Genomic DNA, 20,551 nt, shown 5'->3' with positions numbered 1-20,551 from the left:
CTTTACCGGCTTTTCCTTTCCTTTTCTCCAACAGGTGCCTCCCTAGAGATGTCTCAGTCATCTTAATCGCCAGACTGCGTGCTGGAGTCCTTACAGACAAGGGTACTATATTTCCCCCTTCGCAGGGGCACTGGGGATTGAACCCACTCTAGAGCGCGTGCTTAGCGTGCGCGAGGTCCTGGGCTCAATTACCAGTACCTCCATTAAAAAAATAAATTAATAATAATAATAATAATAATAATAATAATATAAAAATAAATAAACCTAATTAACCCCCCCCCCCGAAAATAAAGTGGTAAAACAAAACAGACAACCAAAACCAAAAAATAAAATTTAAAAGGTGCAAAGATAAACCCCTGGGATTAAGACAAATCCCTGGAATTCTGAATGGGATTACCCTGAATCCACAGACCAATTTGGGGAAAACTGACATCTTAACAATATTGAATCTTCCAGTGCATGAATGTGTGCCTCTGCATTTATTTAGATCTTTCATTTATGTCAGCAACGTTACTAGTGCTAAGTTTTAGTTTACAGGTTGTGTTTGTTTTCTATTTGCTGCCATGACAAATGATGGCAAACTTGGTGGCTTAAAAGAACACAAATTTCGTGTGTGGAGTTCTGGAGGTCAGGAGTCCTAAATAGGTCTCACAGAGCCAAAATCAAGGTGTCAGCAGAGTTGCATTCCTTCTGGAGGCTCCAGAGGAGCCTCTTCCAGAATCCGGAGGCTGCCGGTATTCCTTAGCTCATGCCCACGTCACCTTGACCTCTGCGTCCACCCACATCCCTCTCTCTCTGACTCTGGCCCTCCGGCCTCCCTCTTACAAGGACCCTCAGGATGACAGTGACCCCACCTGCATGACTCCTGATAATCTCTCCATCTCAAGAGCCTGACCTCAGTCACATCTGCAAAATCGCTTTGCCACGTAAGTGAGGTAACCTGGACACAGGTTCTGGGATCAGGTTACGAGCATCCTTCCGAAGCCATCGCTCCACAGGCCGTGCAGGTCTTCCTCCAATAAGGTACTTCTGACACTGTCGTGCGTGGTGTTATATTGGAAATTAACTTGCAAATGGTTGGCTGCTGAGACACAAAAAATGCAACTGGTATTTGTAGCTTGATTGTATTAGCCTGGGTTCTCCAGAGAAACAGAACCAACGGGGTATGATAAAAGCTAAGAAGTCCCAAAATTTGATATGCTGGCTGATCCTTTACTAAGAGTTTCACATCCATTTAGTGAAGGACATGCTTTTTTCTTTCCCCATGTAATGTTTTTGCTCCTATTAGGTGTCAGGGTAACGCTGAATCAGGAAGAGGCCCCTCCTTTTCTGTTTTTCTATAAGGGCTTGCATGGAATTCATTTTATTTCATCAATAAATATTTGGTAGAACTTACTATTGAAGCCGTAAGTACCTGGAGTGTTCTTTGTGGGAAGGTTTTTGACTACCTTCCTTTAATAAATAAATACATATATTCAGGTTACCCATTTCTTCTTGGGGTGAGTTTTGGTAGTTTCTTTCTTTCGTGGAATTTATTCATTTCATCTAAGTTATCAAATTGTTACTCATAATATTTCCTAATTATCCTTTAAATGTCTGTATCATCAACAGCACCATGTATTCTTTAGTCCATATTATTTGTAATTTGTGTCTTTTGTCACTTAAAAAAATTATTGCTTGTTTCCCAAAACTACCTATTAGCGTCTGATTTTTCTCTATGAATTTTTGTTTCAGTTTCAGTGATCTGCTAATACATGAAGCATTGCCTTCATTCTGCGTCCTTTGAGTATTATCTGCTCTTCTTTTTCTACTTCCTTTACATGGGAGTTGAGGTCATTGATTTGAGGTCTTCCTTTTTCTTAATATAGGCATTCAACACAATAAATTTGCCTCTGAGCTCTGCATTAGCTGCATCCCACAAGTTTTGAAGCGTATCTTCATATTCTGCAGGTAAAATTTTCTGTCTCATCTTGTGACTTCCTCCTTGACCCATGTGTTATTTAGAAATGTTTTGTCGAATTTCCAAATGGTTGAGAATATTCCAGGTATCTTTCTTTTTTTTGTTGTTATTGAAGTACAGTCAGTTACAATGTGTCAGTTTCTGGTGTGCAGCACAATGTTCCAGTCTCGCATATACAGACATATATTCATTTTCTTATTCTTTTTCATTAAATATATTGAATACAGTTCCCTGTGATACACAGAAGAAATTTGTTTTTTAATCTATTTTTATGCATAGTAGTTAATATTTGCAAATCTCGAACTCCCAAATTTACCTCTTCCCAACCCCTTCCCCCCAGTAACCATAAGATTGTTTACTATGGCTGCAAGCCTGTTTCTGTTTTGTAGATGAGTTCATTCGTGTCTTCTTTTTTCTTTTTTTAGATTCCACACATAAGTGATATCATATGGTATTTTTCTTTCTCTTTCTGGCTTACTTCACTTAGTATGACGAACTCCAGTTCCATCTATGTTGCTGCAAATGGCATTATTTTATTCTTTTTTATGGCCGAGTAGTATTCCATTGTATAAATATACCACAGCTTCTTTATCCAGTCATCTGTCTCACACCCACCCACTCCACCATCTGGTCCTTGTGGGCATCTGGGCTTGAGATTCCTGGATAAATCTTGGATTTGCATTTTTAAAACCCTAAGGTTCTGTCACTTTGCCCCTTGGCTTCATCCTAAGTTATTTAGGGATGAACCAAAAGACAAAGGGGAAAGCAGGAGACTCTTGAAGGCTCTTCTTCTTCTTCCAAGCTCTCCTCACCCGGAGCTGAGACTAAGGAGGTAGATGGAGTTGGGGGGCAGGGTAGGGAAGAGGAGGGGCAGACACAGGTTGTGAAGATTAAGGAAAAGTCCCGAGGGTGGCAGGCCAGGCTGGGCTCTCAGGGGGGTGAGGGTCAGCTGGGGATTCCCGTGGGGCAAGTGGCCGTGGATCAAGAAGCTGACTCACCTGGGGCAGCTGGCTTTACGAATGTGTCATCCCAGTTGGCTTCTGTCCTGCTAACGGGAGTGACAGCAGAAGTGGGAACACTGGTCCCAGCTGCTGGGAACGTTCACCCAGGGTGGAGTTCCTATCCTCACCATCTGTTCCTGGGGCCTCCCTGTCCATCTCCTTAATGCCTTGGTGTGATGAGGAGAAAACAAAGAAAAGAGAACAAACTTTTGAGAAAAACAACTTGTTTTTCTGAGTTGCTGCCAGAGCATTTTACTGTGTGATAACCCTACTCCCACCCAGAGTCTGGGCATTCAGATACGGATGGAGTGGAGGATGCCACGTTCCCGCTCTGCTCTTCCTGGGGCACCTCACAGGGGAAAAAGGTGCTTTCTGCCCTGCTCTGTCTCCTGCCCGCAGTGACCTGGGACGGACACTGCCTTTCCCTGGAGTCACTGCGCCCCCTTGCTTCTGGGATCTGTAAGTGATCAAGAATCGTGACTCTACTTCCTTAGTGTGGGTGTATTGAAACTTCGCCTTCAGTCATCAAAACGACCCCAGTGGGTTTCACTTCCCCAAAGTGGGAGCTCAGACGCCAATGGAGCTCCCTGCCGACCGACCCCACGCGGGTGGCTGGTACCACCTCACTCAGCCGGTTATAATCTTCGTATTTTTAATCTGTGACACCAGCCCTGGCTTCCCAACACATCTGGCACCCTGCCTTGGCAGACGGTTGGGCTGAGTGCCATAGATGACACTTCTCTGAACGCTTCAACTCTATCTTGTCCTCAACATTTTTAGCTCACAACTTTCTCAACATCCATCTTAGGTAGTTTACAAAGGACAACGTATGTATCACACATTGCATATCACATATGTAACCCTGACTGAGCATTTGTTATATGTCGGGAATTGTCCAAAATGCTTTCACTCACATTTAATTTTCGCAGCCTAAGGGGTAGGTCCTATTATCGCCATATGTGCAGAACTGGAGAGAATGTGGTTTCAAAGGCAATTAAAAAGTCAACATTCCAAACCAAATCAAACAAAAACAAACATGAAGACACGGAACAGAAGAGTGGTTACCAGAGGGGAAGGGATGGGGGAGGGAGAAACAGGTAAAAAAAAATGCCAACTGTACAGTAATGGATAGAAACTACATTTTTGGCGGTGAGCAGGCTGTAGGGTGCACAGAAGTAGAAGTGGAACATTGTACTCATGAAACTTACAGTGTTAATCACGTTACCTCAATAAAATAGAAAGTGAAAGTTCCAAAATAACTTCAAGTTAAAGAATAACGAAACTTGAAATGACTGTGAAAAACACACTCTCCTCCGGCATGTTTAAATCTTTAAAATTCAAACTCCATGCCATAGATTAATTTTTCAACTACAAAAGTGATGAAATTCTGGTTATGAGGCTGTGAATGAATATAATTGAGTCGTCAAGAAGTGGATTGGTCTCTTGGAGATTTTTTGCTAACAAAGACCTGTCATAGGGAAGAAAGTAAGGGGTGATTTTCCCCAAGAGCAGTCAAGCTTTTGTGTCCTAGAAGGTAGGGCTATCCCATCCCAGGGATGCAGTTTATAGATTGTTGATTTGCTTGGTGTTTGTTTCTTTGACTTCAGGGTACCAGGGAGGCTGACCCAGTTTCTGGAGGAAGACATCGGCTAATTCAGAGCATCTGCCGAGCTTGTCTGTGAGGCTGTGCAAGAAGTGTTGTGATGAGAATGGCGGTGGAGCCCCCAGAAGGAAGTCAGGTGGGTTTGCTGAGATCAGAGGCAGGAGGGTGGGTCTGGACAACGACCATCCAGAAATAACCAAGAAGACACAGTTCACAGGCCTCCCTCTACTTTTCCTGTCAGAACCCAAGGGACAGGAAGAGAATCATTGGCCACTGGGGAGGTGGAAAGGAGTAAAGGGAAGAATGATAATGGATTGTTGTTGGTCTTGGCAAGTGAATGCCTGGAGCCAGACAGGAAGATTTACACAAATAAGAAAATGTACTTTTTATGCTTAGAGCCAATGTTTGTCTTTCTGCTCTTTGGCAAGACTCCTTAGGCGAGTGGACTAGTTTCTTTCAGTCTCTCCACCTTGGTTTTACTGCCTGGGTTTCCTCAGGTTGGCTGCAGCAGCTGGGTACTTTTCGCGGACAGGACAGGCATCTCCAGCCTCAGTTCCCAAGTCCGTATCTCCCAAAGTCAAGTGCGCCCTCCCACGGTGAACGGTGGGATGCACCCCCCCAACCTCCCCAGTCTGGGAACTGGTTACGCCTGGTTCCTAAATGCTCCTGGAGTCTTCCTGCTGCCCTTCATGAGTCTGGAATTACCATACGGCCCAACAACTCCACCCCTGGGTAAACACTCAAAAAAACCTATGTGTACACGGAAGCTTATACATGAATGTTCATAGCAGTGTTGCTCACAACAGCCAAAAACTGGAAACAGCTCAAATATCCATGAATTGCTGAAAAAATAAACAAAATGTGGGATGTCTATTTAGTGAAACATTATCCAGTCACAAAGAGGGATCAAGATACACCCTAAAACCATGGATGATGAACTTTGAAAAAGTGATGCTGACTGAGAGAAGCCAGATGCAAAAGGACATATTGAATGAGTCCATTTTATGTGAAATATTCAGAACAGGCAAATCTGTGGGGAAAGAAAGATGGGAGGTTACCAGGGACTAAGGAGAGGAATGTGGGAGTAACTCCTAAAAGGTACTGGGTTCCTTCTGAGGGTGGTGGAAATATTCCAGAATTCAATGGTAGTGATGGTTGCACAGTATCTTGAATTAAAAAACCCTGAATTATATGCTATAAAATAGAATTTCCTGTTATAGGAATTACATCTTAATGTAAAAATTCAAGATCTTAAAGCAAGAAGGAGGAAGGGGGTGCAGAATAATCCATTAGCCTTGGTCCACACTCTCCCCTTCTAGGTGGCTCAGTGTGACGTTACCCTCCCATTGTGAGGTTCCGCTGCCTGTCCCCTCCCAGAGGACCACCCGAGGCTGAAAACCCCACTACCAGGCATCATCCTTCCTGACCTCGCAGCCTTGTCCTCAACTGCAGCTGTGCTCAGAGCAGTGACCATTGACCAAGCTCCCAGCCCTGTAAGGGCCCTCTGATTTAGGGCCCCTGAATGAACCCCCAGGGCAGGAATCCAGCTGCTCTGCAGCCAGGTCATTTCTTTTGGCCTGAGAAGATGGGCCTTGGACTTTGTTCTCAGAAATAGAGAGACTATATTGCTATAGGAAGAAGTGTGTCACCCCCAAAAGATGGGTTGAAGCTGTAACCCCCAGCAACTCAGAATGTGCCCTTACTGCACACAGGGTCTTTACAGAGGCCGTCAAATTAAATGAGGCCATGAGGATTAAGCAGTGGGGGCTCCTCATCCAATGACTGGTGTCCGTTTGAAAAGGAGAAATTTGGACAGAGACACACACAGAGGGAAGGCAAGGTGAAGACACCAGGGAGACGCCAGGTACCTAACGGCAGTGATGCCTTTACGAACCCAAGAGCAACCAAGAATCACCAGCAAACTCCAGAAGCTGGAAGAGGCAACAAGGACCTTCCCCCAGTGCCTTCAGAGAGAGCATGGCCCTGTGGACACCCGGATCTCGGCCTCCTGGCCTCCAGAACTGCGAGTCAGTTCCTGCCGTATTAAGCCACCTACATTTTGGTACTTTGTTATGGCGGCCCCGGGAAACTACCACCCGTTCATAAGCACAGGGTTGTTGGGGTGCGAATGGCAGAAATTCACGCGTGTTAAAAAAGCAGCTCTATGTACCACTCACAAAAAGGAACAAACTACTGACACACAGCAACTTGCATGCATCTCAAGGGCATTACACTGAGTTAAAAAAAAAAAAAAGCCTAGAGGGGAGAAACTGTGTGCTCCCATTTATTAAACGTTATTCAAATGACAAGATGGTAGAGCCGGAGAAAAGATCAGTGGTTGCCAGGGCTTAATGAGGGTGAGAGGGGAAGGCGGCTGGGACTCAAAGAGCAGTAGCGCCAGGGGTCCTGGGGACAGAGGGTTCCGTGTCTCGGGAGCAGTGGTCACAGACGTCTCCATGTGTGACCAGGCTGCACAGAACTACACTCCCACACTCCGGCGAGTGCGTGGGAAACGGACGCCACCTGGGTAAGGCTTGTGGGTTGCATCGATGACAGTTCCCAGGTTGTGCTGTCGTTTGTCCTGGAGTTATTCAAGACGCCACCACTTGGGGGAACGAGACTGAAGCCCAGAGACGTCCCAGCTTGCCTCATTTCAGTCCTAGGACTGGGGGTTTCTGCTTGTGCCTCCGCAGTTTTCTCATCACACACCCGCTTCTCAGTAATGTCAAGCTTCACTGGAGACCCCAGGAAAGGAAAAAAGCCACCTGCAAAGCAGCAGGATGGGCGATGAGGCCGACTCCTCCACGGCAAGGAAGTAAGGCACCAGGTGGATAATCGTCGGGTCCGCCCGCCCACGGGCCCCTTTCAAACACTTTAAATTTTCTCAGGGAAGAAAGGTGCAGCTGGAGTCAGACGAGAGGCGGTGCAGGGAGCCGGTGAGGTCTTGGCAGGCGCCCTGGGCTGCGCTCCAGCTTCGCGCGCACCGGGCAGGTGCCCCGGCCAGCCGCGACGCGGAGACACCCCCGCTGTCACCCACAGTCACCAGCCCGGACCGGCGGGGCGCAGGGCCACTTGTCCGCCAGCTCCTGGTCGGGGACAGTCGAAGTCAGAGCGACAGGTGAAGACAAGTGAGGGGAGGTGACCGAGTGGAGGCGAGCCGGGTGTGACGCCCACCAGCCGTTTTGATGGGAAGGAGTTTGCGTCTCGACAGCTTCGCCCACTCCCTCGGCGCGGGGACCCGGGGCGGAAGGGACTGCTGGGGTCACCAGGAGCGAGAAGGGAAAGGCGGGGGAGGTCCCCGGGCCTCCGCAGGGCACAGTCCGGGTCCCCGTCCCGCGCGGCCGGCGGAGCTGCGGGGACCGGGCGGCGGCGCGGGGGTCACGGCGCCGCCGGGTCTTTTTCCAGGGGAGGGAGTGGGGATGCTGAGTCACGGATCTGTCACCGCGTCTCACCTCTCTCCAGCCCTCGGGGGCCAAAGCAAAAGCGAAAGCGAATGCGGCTCGCGGGACGGCTGGTCCCGGAGCTGCGGCCGCCGCCTCCTCCCGGGCGGTGGACATCTGCGCGCGCCGGCGGCGGGGCGTCCCGACCCGGGCGAGTCCGCGAGGCGGCGGGCGGGGGCGCGGCCGAGGTCAGGCCATGGCCGGGCCGCTCCGGGGCTGCGGGGCCGGCGCCCTCCCCGCGCTGCTGCTCCTGCTGCTGCTGCTCGGGCCGCTGGCGACGCGGGGTAAGGAGCGCGCGGCTGGCGGGCGGGGACGCGGCGTCGGGCAAGGGGCGACCCCGAGGACGCGGGCGTGCGCCCGCGCGCCGGGGACTCGCGGAGGGACGCGGGGACGGTCGGCTCGGGGCCCCGCGCCCCACCGCCCGGCTCGCCTGGCCACCCAAGGCAGGGAGCGAGTGGCCCGGCTTTTCATTCCACTTTTGCCCCCATTTCCGAGGCGAAGGGAAGAAGCCGGGCTTTGCAATGCGGGCTGTGGGTTGGGAGTTTCACGGAGGTTCCGAGAAATGCGTGAGGCCCCCGAGGAAGGCGGTGCGCATGCCAAGCGGCAGGCAGTCCCCGCGGGGTCCGAGGAAAACCGCCCATCTGTTTACGTGTAGCGACCGCGTACGGACGGCGCGCGTCCCGGAGGAGAGAAGACGTGTCGGCAGGTTGCGCCCCGGGGGGGACCTGGCTCCGACTCCGGCGTCCTCAGAGTTAGGAAACCCCGAGAGCGCGCGGGGTGGGGGCAGCCCGGAGCCCGCGCTCCCAGGCGCAGCGGGGAGAACGAAGTCGGCGAAGGCCGGGCGCGTTCGGGAAGAGTGAGTCGCACACATGTCATCTCAACAGAAGACTCGAATGAGTGTCCCGTAGGTTGTAGGTTTTCCCAGGAGCCAGACAAGAGGGGGGAGAAAGGAGATGGATCTGGCTCTGTCCCCTCTGGCGCTCCTTAATCTTTTTACAACCAGGGAGTTCTCTGAGGACCTGATGAAAGCAAGGAACCCTTCCCCAGAAAATACGCGAATGCGCATACTGACAAAACTTGCCACAAAGACCAGCCATGGACTCTCCAGGAGATAGTAATCCCACGATGTGTGTGTGCGTGTGTGTGCGTGTGCGTGCGTGTGCGTGTGCGCGCGTGTGTGTGCGTGCGTGTGTGTTTACGGCAAGACTCCTAATAACAGTTCACATCTAGTGAGGCCAGCTGCCCACTTCTCCACAGGAGCCATCCATCACAGTAGCTGCCGGCTGGCTTGGTGTGAACCCCAGAGCTCTGCAGGCTTTTGCGAAGCTTTATTTCCCCGAGGCCGTTAGCCCTTGTCCCGCATGACCCCTGGGGAGATGCCGGGATGGCCCGAGCGCTGGGGCGACTCTGGTGGACCGTGTGAGAGTGGAAGGCAGCTTTAGTCAGAAGCCAGCAAAGGGGAGCCTTCTGCTTCAAAGCGCAGAGAGGAACACCGCATGCAAGCTCTCTAAAGTTCATCCAAGATAGCGCAGCTCTCTGACCTCACTAAGGCATCACTTCCATCTTTTTTAGCTCCTGCTTTTGCTTACTTTTTCTTAACCAGCTCTCTTGGGGTACAGCTGACGGATCACAAGCAGTCTACATTTAAATTGCAAAGTTTGGTAAGTTTAGAGGTAAATGTGTACAGTTACGAAACCATCACCAGGACCAAGAGAGTAAACAGAACCATCACTACAAAAGCCTCCCCGTGTCCTGCACTATCCTGACCTCCCACTCCGCTCTGTCTCCCAGGCATCCACCGTCTGCTTTCTGTCACTGTAGGGTCATTGCATTTTCTAGAACTTTATAGAAACGGAGTCAGGGTGTACTCTTTCTTGCCTGGCTTTCTTTTCACTCATCATAATTATTCTGAGACTTCTCCAGCCATGTAACTCATACGAACAGTTCATTCTTCTTTATTACCAGATACTATTGTATGGCATAGATACTGCATTTTTTTAATCCAATCACTTGTTACTGGATATGTATTTGGATTGTTTCTGGGTTTTAACTATTATATATAAGGCTGTTATGAACATTCACATACAGGTTTTATGTGGACATAGGTTTTCGTTTCTCTTGGGTAGAGAACGTGGCTAGAAATGGAATGGCTGGATCACATGACATGTGTATTTAATTTTTTTTAAAATGCCAAACCCTTTTCCAAAGTAATTACGCTCTTTTACGTTGTCCCCAGCAGTGTGTGAATTCCAGTTCCTCCACATCCTGGCAGAGCTTGGTACTGCCATTCTTTTTTTTTTTTTTTTTTTTTTTTTGACTTTAAAAACAAATTTTTTTTCCAGCTTCACTGAGATATATGTAACTGATGTATCACATTGTGTACGTTTAAGGTGCACAAGTGTCCACATTGTGACATGCTTACCACAATAAGATTAGTTAACACATTCATCATCTCATTTAGTTGCCAAAAAAATTTTTAGGTGCATGTGGCTGGTCTTTTTCATTGTTCCTGTTCTAACGGATGTGTAGTGGTCTCTCACAGTTCAATTTGCATTTTCCCAATAACATGATGTTAAGCATCTCTTTTTCTGCTTCTTTGCCATCAAAATGTCTTCTTTCGGTAACGTATCTGGTTAAACATTCTGGCCTTTAAAAAACGAAGTTGTTGAATTATTAATGAGTTTTGAGAATTCTTTATCTGTTCTGGATACAAGTCCTTTATCGGATATATGCTTTATAAACATTTTTCTCAGAGTCTGTGGCTTGACTGTTCATTCTCATAACAGTGTCTGATGGAGAGCAGAAAATTTTAATTTTGATGAAGTTCAACTTCATAATTTGTTCTTTTATGTATTGTGCTTTCAGTGTCATATCTAAGAAATCTTTGCTTAACTCAGGGTTACAAAGGTTTTCTTCTAGAAGTTTTATAGTTAGGATTTACATTGATGTCTGTGATTCATTTTGAGTTAGTTTTTCACATCTTGTGAAGTATGGACTGAAGGTTTTGTATTGGTTTGGTTTCAGGTTTTATTGCATATGGATATACAATTGTTTCAGCACCATTTGTTGAAGAGACGATCTCTGCTGAATAATTCAGACACCTGTTTTGAGCGTCAGCTGTTTATATGTGTTAGTTACTGTAGACATTAGTATGTGAAAATCAATTCTATTTCTACACTTTAGTACTGCATAATTGCAAATTGAATTTTTTAAAAAAGCAAAATCATTTGCAATAGCATCAAAAAGAATGAAATACTTAGAGGTGAATCTGGCAAAAGATGAGAAGCACCTGCTGAACATCACAAACCACTGCTGAAAGGAATTAAAGACAATCAAGTCGTGATATGTTAGGTTCATGGATTGGACAAATCAGTATCATTAAGGTGTCAATTCTTCCCAAATCAAAAATTCCAGCAGGCTTTCTTACCGAAATTGACAAACCGGTTCCCAAAATTCACATGGAGACACAAAAGCCCTAGTATAGCCAAAACAACTTTGAAAGAGAACTGAGTTGGAAGACCAGCGCTTCTGACCGCGAGACTTACAAACTTACAGTGACCAGGACAGCGTGGTATAGGTGTAAAGATGGACAAAGGGCTAACAGAACACAGGGTGCCTGATGTCTTTATGTGAGCTTGGAAGGGAAGAGGATACAGATGATTAGATTTGCTACTTGGTGGTATGATCCAGCTCAGAAATTATACAGAGCAGCTCATTCCTTATGGCTAGCTGTGTGAATGGCACAATCTCAGATCTGTTCCTGCTAGTTTACAGTGCTCATAGACACAGCAAGCTGTTGTCATCTGTTCTTACTCAACAGGCCAGATCTGGAGGGGAAACTCATCATCTTGGGTACGAGGTCATTTGCTTCTTAAAGATCCTCATAACCTGAAAGGCTGCAGGTGCTTTGCCAAATGCAGCTGGAGAAGGCGTGCTTTGAAGATGAATATTCCTGCTCACCAGTTTGGGTTTTGTTGCACAGGGCGCTGCTGTACTTGAGGGTGGTTGTAAACTTTACATCTCTAAACATGTTTTAAACCATTTTGCAGAATTCTGGGCAGTTTTGCCAAAACCTCCCCCCCCCCAATCATTTTTATTTAGTTATTACTGCTTTGTGCTGCTACTGAGAGCAAAATAGTGATAAAAACTTAAATGCACAAATATGAGATTGTTGAAATCAACCTAAATTTTCAACACTGGAGGATTGCATAAATAAAATGGGGTTGCTTTCAACAGTGTGTATCATAAGGTTCAGTTTTTACCAGAAGATCTAGAAGTTGTCGTTGAGTAAATAGAGATATTATAGGTCGTGTGTGTGTCTCTGTGTGTAGTTGTCTGCCTTTTCTTACTTTTCTGTCATAACTAGAATTGCTTTTGTAATAAAAGGAAATAAATAAAACTAGAAAAGAAATAATGCAAAAAAGATCTAGAATTTTGGAGGGCTTTTTATAATTCATTTTTAATTAATTATAGCTGATCTTGTTTGGCAGTGTTTTCATGGCTTTATCATTTTTGCAGATTGCTCCAAATTGGGTAAAGTCGTGTACGTAACATTTGTGCATTCGACGCATACATTTTATAATCCTTTACAATTTGTTTAAATAATTCCTTATTGCTAGAGCTGTTTGTAGGCTTCCATTACCTCCGAGTGGTTGGATACTTAGGTTGTTTCAAAATGTCTGATGTTCTAAAAACCACAGAGTCGGAATAACTGGATGAAAATCAGCTCTATAGAACAAAAAAGGCAAGGGGATACCCCTGAAAGTCTCTTTAAAATGGCAGAAATGTTTGAGCATATTCTTTTTCAATCAAATCATCACATTGACAAGCTTGCATTGGGCTAAATCACTTTTGTTGAATTGGTTTTTACCAAATAGTGGGTTCTTAAGTAAATAAATGTATAAAATCCCCTAGTTACACTCTTGGAGTCCCATGCATGTTACTCATTATACATGACCGGTGGTATTTGAATGTTTCTACTTGGAAAGACTTGATTTTCTTCTGCGCAGTGGGGAGCTAATTAAGGGCTCCAACAGGGGGAGATACGATCAGAGCTACATGGCCAAAGGGTCAGGGAGCAGGAAGGCAAGCTGGAGACTTTTGCAATAGTTCCAGCAAGCGGTGATGAAATCCTGAACCAAGGAAGATTTCCTCTTGGGTCCTACAAGTCTAGAATGTATTTCATTCTTTCCCTGTTGTTGGCTGTTCAACCCTGTAGCCTTTCAAGTGTTCCAAGCCTTCAAAAGCCATAATTTAAGGACATGAACTATGATGAATCCACCTACCACGCAACAGGTGGGTTGGGAAACTCAGCAAATGAGACTGAGAGAGAACAGAACTGATGGATTAAGGGCAATGACCTGGGGATGGAGGGCACTCACACTGAGTGCCAAAAGGAAATGTGTTGGCTCTGCTGGCATCTCAGCTAGAAGAACAATGAAGGAAAATGGATAAGTGCAGACACAGGGGCCTCTCTGCTTTTGATACATCAGTGTCACAATGAGCTTCTTGAGGGAGGAAACCACATTCTATACTTACCTGTATCCCACCACACTCAGCACGCTGTGGGTGTTTAAATGGCAGGGTCGGAGGAAGAAAATATTGGAATGGATTCGACTTTCCTTAAAGAAGGGAGGGGGCCTGCTAACCTGGTAACTTTTGAACTCTGGATGCAAGACCAGGCCAGAGCTACTTACTCATATTAGACTGTGTAAACTGGCTTGATAAAGAAGTCCGAGTCACGGGCTCTGGGGAGCAGACAGAGGTGTGGCCCTACACAGCTATTTTGGTGACTTCATTTAAATGAATGTTAGGACTTCTTATATATGGTTTCTGGCTACTTAAAAGGGTTTTGAAAGTCCCGGAGTCTTACATTTCCTCCCACTTCCATTCCTTCGTCCATTCCACTCTATGGATTCATCAGCCATTAACAAACTTCTGAAAATACCCATCACATACTGGCTTTGGCGCTGTGGGAGTACCACAGGAATACATTCACCACCTTTAAGGAGCTTACCGTATTGTAAACAAGGTGAGGCTTGCTTACACTGATTATCTAGGCAACAGTGTGATGAAAGAACATACAGCTAAGTTATCAGTGAAGTACCAAAAGATGTGACTAAGGCCTCTGAAATGAAAGGTGACCGATACAATCAAATGTATTAGCTCCAGTGCACTTGTGAGAGAGTCTAGCTTTGTAAAGTCAGTTACTGGCCATCATGCGGCTGGATGGATTGGCTGCAGAATATTGATGCCCTTGGGTGTTCATATACCAATTATTGATGGATTTATCTACCCTTGAGGACTGTTGACAATGGAAAGCAGACTTCTTCTTTCAGCAAAATGACAGACTAGATATTCTGAAAAACTCCCCTGCTGAAAAAAACCCCCCGAAATGATGAATAATACAGAACAAACATCTATTAAAATCCACAGGCAGCAAAATGTTATCAACTGTTTAAAGCAAAAATAATAATAATGTGTTGTGGTGCTTATATGGAGAAGCAAAAGGTACGACAAAAATAGCACAAAGGCTGGGAGGAGAGAGGTGAAAGTATATTGTTCCGGTTCTGATGCTGTATGTGTGGCGTGGCAGAGCTTCGCTTGGAGGCAGACTGTATACACCCTAAAGCAACCAGTACAATAATACAACAAAGAGTTACAGTTATTTAAGACCACAAAGGAGATAAAGTGGAATCACTGAATTTCTGTGGAACCGTCTCCATAGAAAAACCCCATGAAATCTACAAAAATGCTGTTGGAACAAGTGAGTTCAGCAGAGTTGCAGAATACACAATTAATTTACATCTACCAATATATAAAATACTAGCAACAAAAAATTAGAAATTGTAAGAAAAATGATGCCATTTGTGTTGGCACAAAAAATATGAAATACTTAGGAATACATCTGAAAAAAGATGTACAAAATTGGGACACTGAAAACCATAAAACATTTCTGAGATAAATTACTGAAGACTTAACTTCATCAAGAAGGACACCATGTTTATGGATATTGAGAAAACTCAATATTATTAAGATATAAGCTCTTCACCAACTTGACCTATAAACGTAATACAATTCCAAACAAGCTTCCAGTAGGCTTTTTTTCTTTTCTGGTTAGAAAATGATATACTGATTCTAAAACCCAGTAAAGAACCAAACTCAACTTTGAAAATGATTAGCAAAGTTAGAGGATTTATACTTCCTGACTTCAAGACTTACTACAAAGCTACAATAATCAAGACAGCATGGTATTGGTGTCAAGATGAACAAGTAGACGAATCTATCAATGGAAGAGAATAGCAAATCCACAAATAAACCCACATATACTTGTCCTAGCTCAGGATCTTGTGCCAGTACCCATGGAGGTCCACTGCTGCTGCTGCTGGATGAGGAGAAGGAAGCTTTTTCATGTACAAAACCTGTTAAGATACCAGGGAGAGGCTGGCTGACATGAAAGGAAGGAACAATATAACTGAAAGCTCAACCCTGAGAGCCAGGCTCACAGGGCCTTCCTAAGACTGGGGCTGGACTAAGACAACAGAAGCCTTCCCTGCCCCCACCATGTCCAGGCAAGCAAGCACCAACTAGCAAGCACAGTAGTCAACTGCTCACGGTGGGGCGGGCAAGAGAGTGCAGAGATAGTCTCCTGTGGTTTAGTCAGAGAAGGGCAAAAGATGAGGGTGGAGCAGCAACAGTGAAAAAAACCTTCTCCACTCCAGTCCTCACCCTAAGCACAAGATAAGACTAGAAGAAGTTGAAGCCAATGGTATTCTGAAGGTAACCATAGCAACAACAAAATCCAAATCCAACTCAACAGCTGACTAGATTAACTCAATCCCCCCCACACACTGCGTCAGTTTAGCGGAAGCGTTCCCATTTTCAGGCATAGAAATTATCTCAGCTCTACATACATAGCTCAGCATTCAGTAAAAAATTATGAGACACACAAAAAAGCAACAACAACACAGTCCCACTATCAAGAGACAAAGCAATAACCAAGACTTAGCGATGACCCAGAAATTGGAACTGTCAGACTAGAAGTAAAGGAATGATCATTAATATGTTAAAGGCTCAGATGAAAAAGATGGACAGTGTTCACAAATAAAAGGGGAATTTCAGCTGAGAGGTAGAAACCGTAAGAAAGATTCAAAAGGAAATACTGGAGATTAAAAAAAAAATGGACATGAAGAAAGCCTTTGACAGGCTTATCAGAATACCTGACACAGCCAAGGAAAGAATTAGTAACCTTGAAGACAGGTCAATACAAATTACTCTAACAGAAACACCAAGAGAAAAAATAAGAGAGAAAAAACCACAGGACAGAGTATCCAAGAGCTGTGATACAATAGAAAACCATCTAATATATGTGTAACCAGAATTCCAGAAATGAGAGAATGAAGCAGAAAAAATATTTGAAGAGATAATAGTTGAGAATTTCCCCAAATTTATAAATGATATTCAATCACAGATCCAGGAAGCTCAGAGGATAAATGCCACCGCCCCCCCCCCCCGAAAAATCCCTCCTGCCTAGACATATCATATTCAAACTGCTGAAGAGCAAAGATAAAGAGAAATGATGACAAAAGAAAGATACATTATGCATGAGAATTACAACAGACTTCTCATCACAAACTATGCACGCCGTAAGGAAACGGAGTGACATCTTTATAGTGCTAATACAGAACAAAAACTGTCAAGCCAGAGTTCTGTAACCAGGAAAAGTATCATGCAAAAATAAAGCTTTATCTGACAAACAGAAGGTGAAAGGATTCATGACCAGCAACCTTGTGCTATAAGAAACGTTAAACAGAGTTCTCTAGGCAAAAGAAATACAGTCCTAAACAGAAATTTGTATCTACAAAGAGAAAAGCTCTGGAAATGGTTAAAATGGAAGAAAATAAAATATATTTGATCCTCTTCACCCCTCTGAAAGATGCTTAACTGTCTAAAGCAAAAATAGTAGCAAAGTATTGTGGGTTTATAGAATATATAAAAGTAAAGTGTATGACAGCAAAAAGATAGGAGGGAGAAATTGTAAGTATGCACTGGTAAGGTTCTTAAACTATATGTGAGATGCTATAATACTATTTGAAGGTAGCCTGTGATAAAATAAAGATGTATATTGTAAACCTTAGGGAAACCACTAAAAATAATTTAAAGTGGTGCATATAATAAGCCAATAGTGAAGATAAAATGGAATAATAATAATCAATCCAAAAGCGGGCTGAAAAGGAAAATGAAAAATGATCAAATGGAATAATAGACAGTAACTAGGAAAATAGTAGGTTTAAATCCAACCACATCAATAATTATGTTCAATATAAGTGATCTAAACATACCAATTAAAAAACAGAGATTGCAAGATTGGATTAAAAAACAAGACTCAACCACATGCTGACCACAAAATACGCACTTTGAATATAAAGGCAAAAATAGGTTAAAAGTAAAAGGATGAAAAAAGATATGCCATGCAAACAGTAAGAAGAAGAAATCTGGAGCACATGCGTTAACAGCAGACAAGCATACATCAGAACGAGGAGTATCACCAGGGATAAAGAGCAACATTACACATAACAAAGAGGTCAGTTCACCGTGAAGACATAGAATCCTGTTTGTGTTTTCATCTACACAGCAAAGCTTCAAAGTCATAAGGCAAAAATTGATAGAACTGAAAGGAATAGAACATAAATCCATGATTATGATTAGAGATTTCAACACTACTCTCTCAGCAACCAATAGAACTGATATAAGGGGGGGTACAAGATTAGAACTTCAATTGGCATTTACAGAAGACCCTCCCTCCCCTCCAGCGACAACAAAATACACACTTTCTTCAAATTCATGTGGGACATTCACCAAGAGAGACCACAGTCTGGGCCATAAAGCAACAAATTTAAAAAGCTTTGAAGTTACACCAAGGATGGCCCTTAACCACAATGGAAGTAAACTGGGAACAACAACAACCACAAAACACCTCTGGAAGTCAAAAACATACAGGGAAAATTAGAAGGTGACTGTGCAAGCCTAGGGAAAAGTTCAGAAACACTTGAGAAGATCTTAAGTTTACACCTCAGTCTGACCTTTGGCACACAGACAGCCCACAAAATTTTGTTCAATTACAAAAAAAAAAAAAGAAGTAAACCCTAAGGTAGGGAGGAAACCTGATTTCCAGGGTCACCACATTATTAGATTCAAGAGTCCAGCTTCAACAAAAAGTCACAAGTTATAGAAAGAAAGAGGAAAGTATAACCCATTCAAAATATAAATAAATAAACAAACAAACAAATAAATAAATAAATATCAGAAATTGTTCCTGAAAAAGACATGATGGCAGATATACTAGACAAAGACCTTTACATAACCATCTTAAAGATACTCAAAGGACTAAGGGAAGATGTGAAGAAAGTCAAGGAAAATGATGTATGAACAAAATGGAAATACCAACAAACAGAAAAACCAAAAAAGAAGCCAAAAAGAAATTCTGAAGCTGAAAAGTACAATAACTCAAATGAAAATTTCACTAGAGAAATTCAAAGGCAGATGTGAACAAGTAGCAGAAAGTATTAGCAAACTTGAAGATAGGACCACAGAAATTATCAAGTCGGAGAAATAGAAAGAAAAAAGATTGAAGAAAATTGATCAGAGCCGAAGGGACCTATGGAAACCATCAAGAGGACCCACATATGCATTGTGGGAGTCTCAGAAGGAGAAGCAAGAGAAAAAGAAGCAGAGAGAAACACATCAAAACTTATGGGACACAGAGAAAGTGGTACTATGGGGGAAATTTGCAGCTATAAACACTTACACTAAGAAACAAGAAAGATCTCAGATCAACAACCTAACTTTATACCTCAAGGAACTAGAAAAAGAACAAAATAATGCCAAAGCTGGCAGAAGGAAAGAAAGAATAAAGGTCAAAGAAGAGACAAACAAAATAGAAAAATAGCAGAAAACCAATGAAACCAAAAGTTGGTTCTTTGAAAAGATCAACAAAGTTGACTAACCTTTAGCTAGATGGACTAAGAAGAAACAGCCAAGACTCAAACTCTAAAATCAGAAATGAAAGTGGGAACATTACCACCAATTTTACAAAAATAATGAGGATTATGAGAGTATAATGAGTAACTGTACTACCCAAAGTGATCTACAGATTTGGTGTAATTCCTGTCAAAATCCTAATGACATTTTTTGCAGAAATAGAAAAAAAAAAATCCTAAAATTCACACGGACTCTCAAGGGACCCTGAGTAGCCGAAACAATCTTGAAAAAGAAAAGAACAGGAACACTCACACTTCCTGATTTCAAAACTTACTACCAAACTACAGTAATCAGAACAGTGTGGCATTGGCATAAAGACAGACATGTAAACCAATGGAATAGAATAGGGTGCCCCGAAATAAACCATTGCACATATGGACAAGTGATTTTTGACAAGGGTGCCAAGACCATTCAGTTGGGGAAGGCCAGTCTTTTCAACAAATGGTGCTGGGAAAACTGGATGTTCATATGCTAAAGAATGAACTTGTAATCTTACCCAACACATACATAAAACTTAACTCAGTAAGACCTAAAACAATGAAATGCTTAGAAAAAAAATAGGACAAAAAATTCACGACATTGGATTTGGCAGTGATTTCTTGGATGTGACACCAGAAGCACAGGTAACGAAAAAACAGACAAATTGGACTTTATGAAAATTTCAAAATTTTGTGCATCAACAGAGTAAAACTCAACCTACAGAATGGAAGAAAATATTTACAAATCATATAAGAGATTTATATGATATGAGATTAATAGCCATCTATAGAATCCTGAAACTCAACAACAACCAAAAAAAAAATCTGATTCAAAAATGGGTAGAGGACTTGAATATACATTTCTCCAAAGAAAATATAAAAATGACCAATGAGCACATGAAAAGATTCTCAAAATCTCTCATCACTAGGCAAATTAAATTGAAACTTTGGTGAGATATACCTCACACCCATCAGGATAACAGCTTCAAAAAAAGTAAGTATAGGCAAGGATGCAGAAAACTGGCACCACCGTCCACTGTTGATGGGAATATAAGTACAGTCACTGTGGAAAACAGTACGGCAGCTCCTCAAAAAGTTAACAACAGACGTAGTGCACGATCCAGCAATTCCATGTCTGCACAGACACCCAAAAGAAGGGAAAGTAGGGTCTCAAAGAGGTATCTGAACACCCACATTATACCAGTCACAGTAACTAAAACTTTACCCAGGTATCCATCAGGAGACGAACGGATGGTCAGAATGTGGCGTGAACACACAACGCCGTATTCTTCAGGCTTACAGAGGAAGGGGGTTTGGCAAAATGCCACAATATGGATTATGCCAGGAACATTATGCCAAGTGAAATAAGGCAGCCACAAAAGACAAAGACAGTTTTGAGCAGACTGTCTTTGCAGTCCCAAGGAAATGGCCGGTCTTGTGAGTCACCGTGTGGGGTTTGCGGTGAGCTAGGGGTGTTAGGCTCCCTCTCCCTTCTGAGGTTTCAGAACAGCCCGTGGCAGAGGTCCTCA

The 20,551-nt window shown here is 43.7% G+C and overlaps 1 protein-coding gene across 7 annotated transcripts in view; it reads left to right on the top strand.

Annotated features, from left to right (window-relative positions):
• Positions 1-7,178: 7,178 nt before the first annotated feature.
• The window catches only part of IL15RA (interleukin 15 receptor subunit alpha), a 36,736-nt gene continuing 23,363 nt past the window's right edge, over positions 7,179-20,551 (top strand). For 6 of the 7 annotated variants that reach the window (XR_004317513.1, XR_004317514.1, XM_032473968.1 and 3 more), the window contains exon 1: positions 7,603-8,288. Coding sequence is in view for 5 of the 7 variants with exons in the window: in XM_032473968.1 (XP_032329859.1) it covers positions 8,201-8,288 (88 nt within the window). In the remaining 2 variants the exon portion in view is untranslated. Of the gene's footprint in view, positions 7,392-7,602; positions 8,289-20,551 lie in introns of those variants that run through there. The other variant, XM_014565186.2, reaches the window with a different exon arrangement.

Source organism: Camelus ferus, chromosome 35 (assembly GCF_009834535.1).
Source record: "Camelus ferus isolate YT-003-E chromosome 35, BCGSAC_Cfer_1.0, whole genome shotgun sequence".
Classification (NCBI taxonomy): domain Eukaryota; kingdom Metazoa; phylum Chordata; class Mammalia; order Artiodactyla; family Camelidae; genus Camelus; species Camelus ferus.
This window is presented reverse-complemented; position numbering and strand designations above follow the sequence as displayed.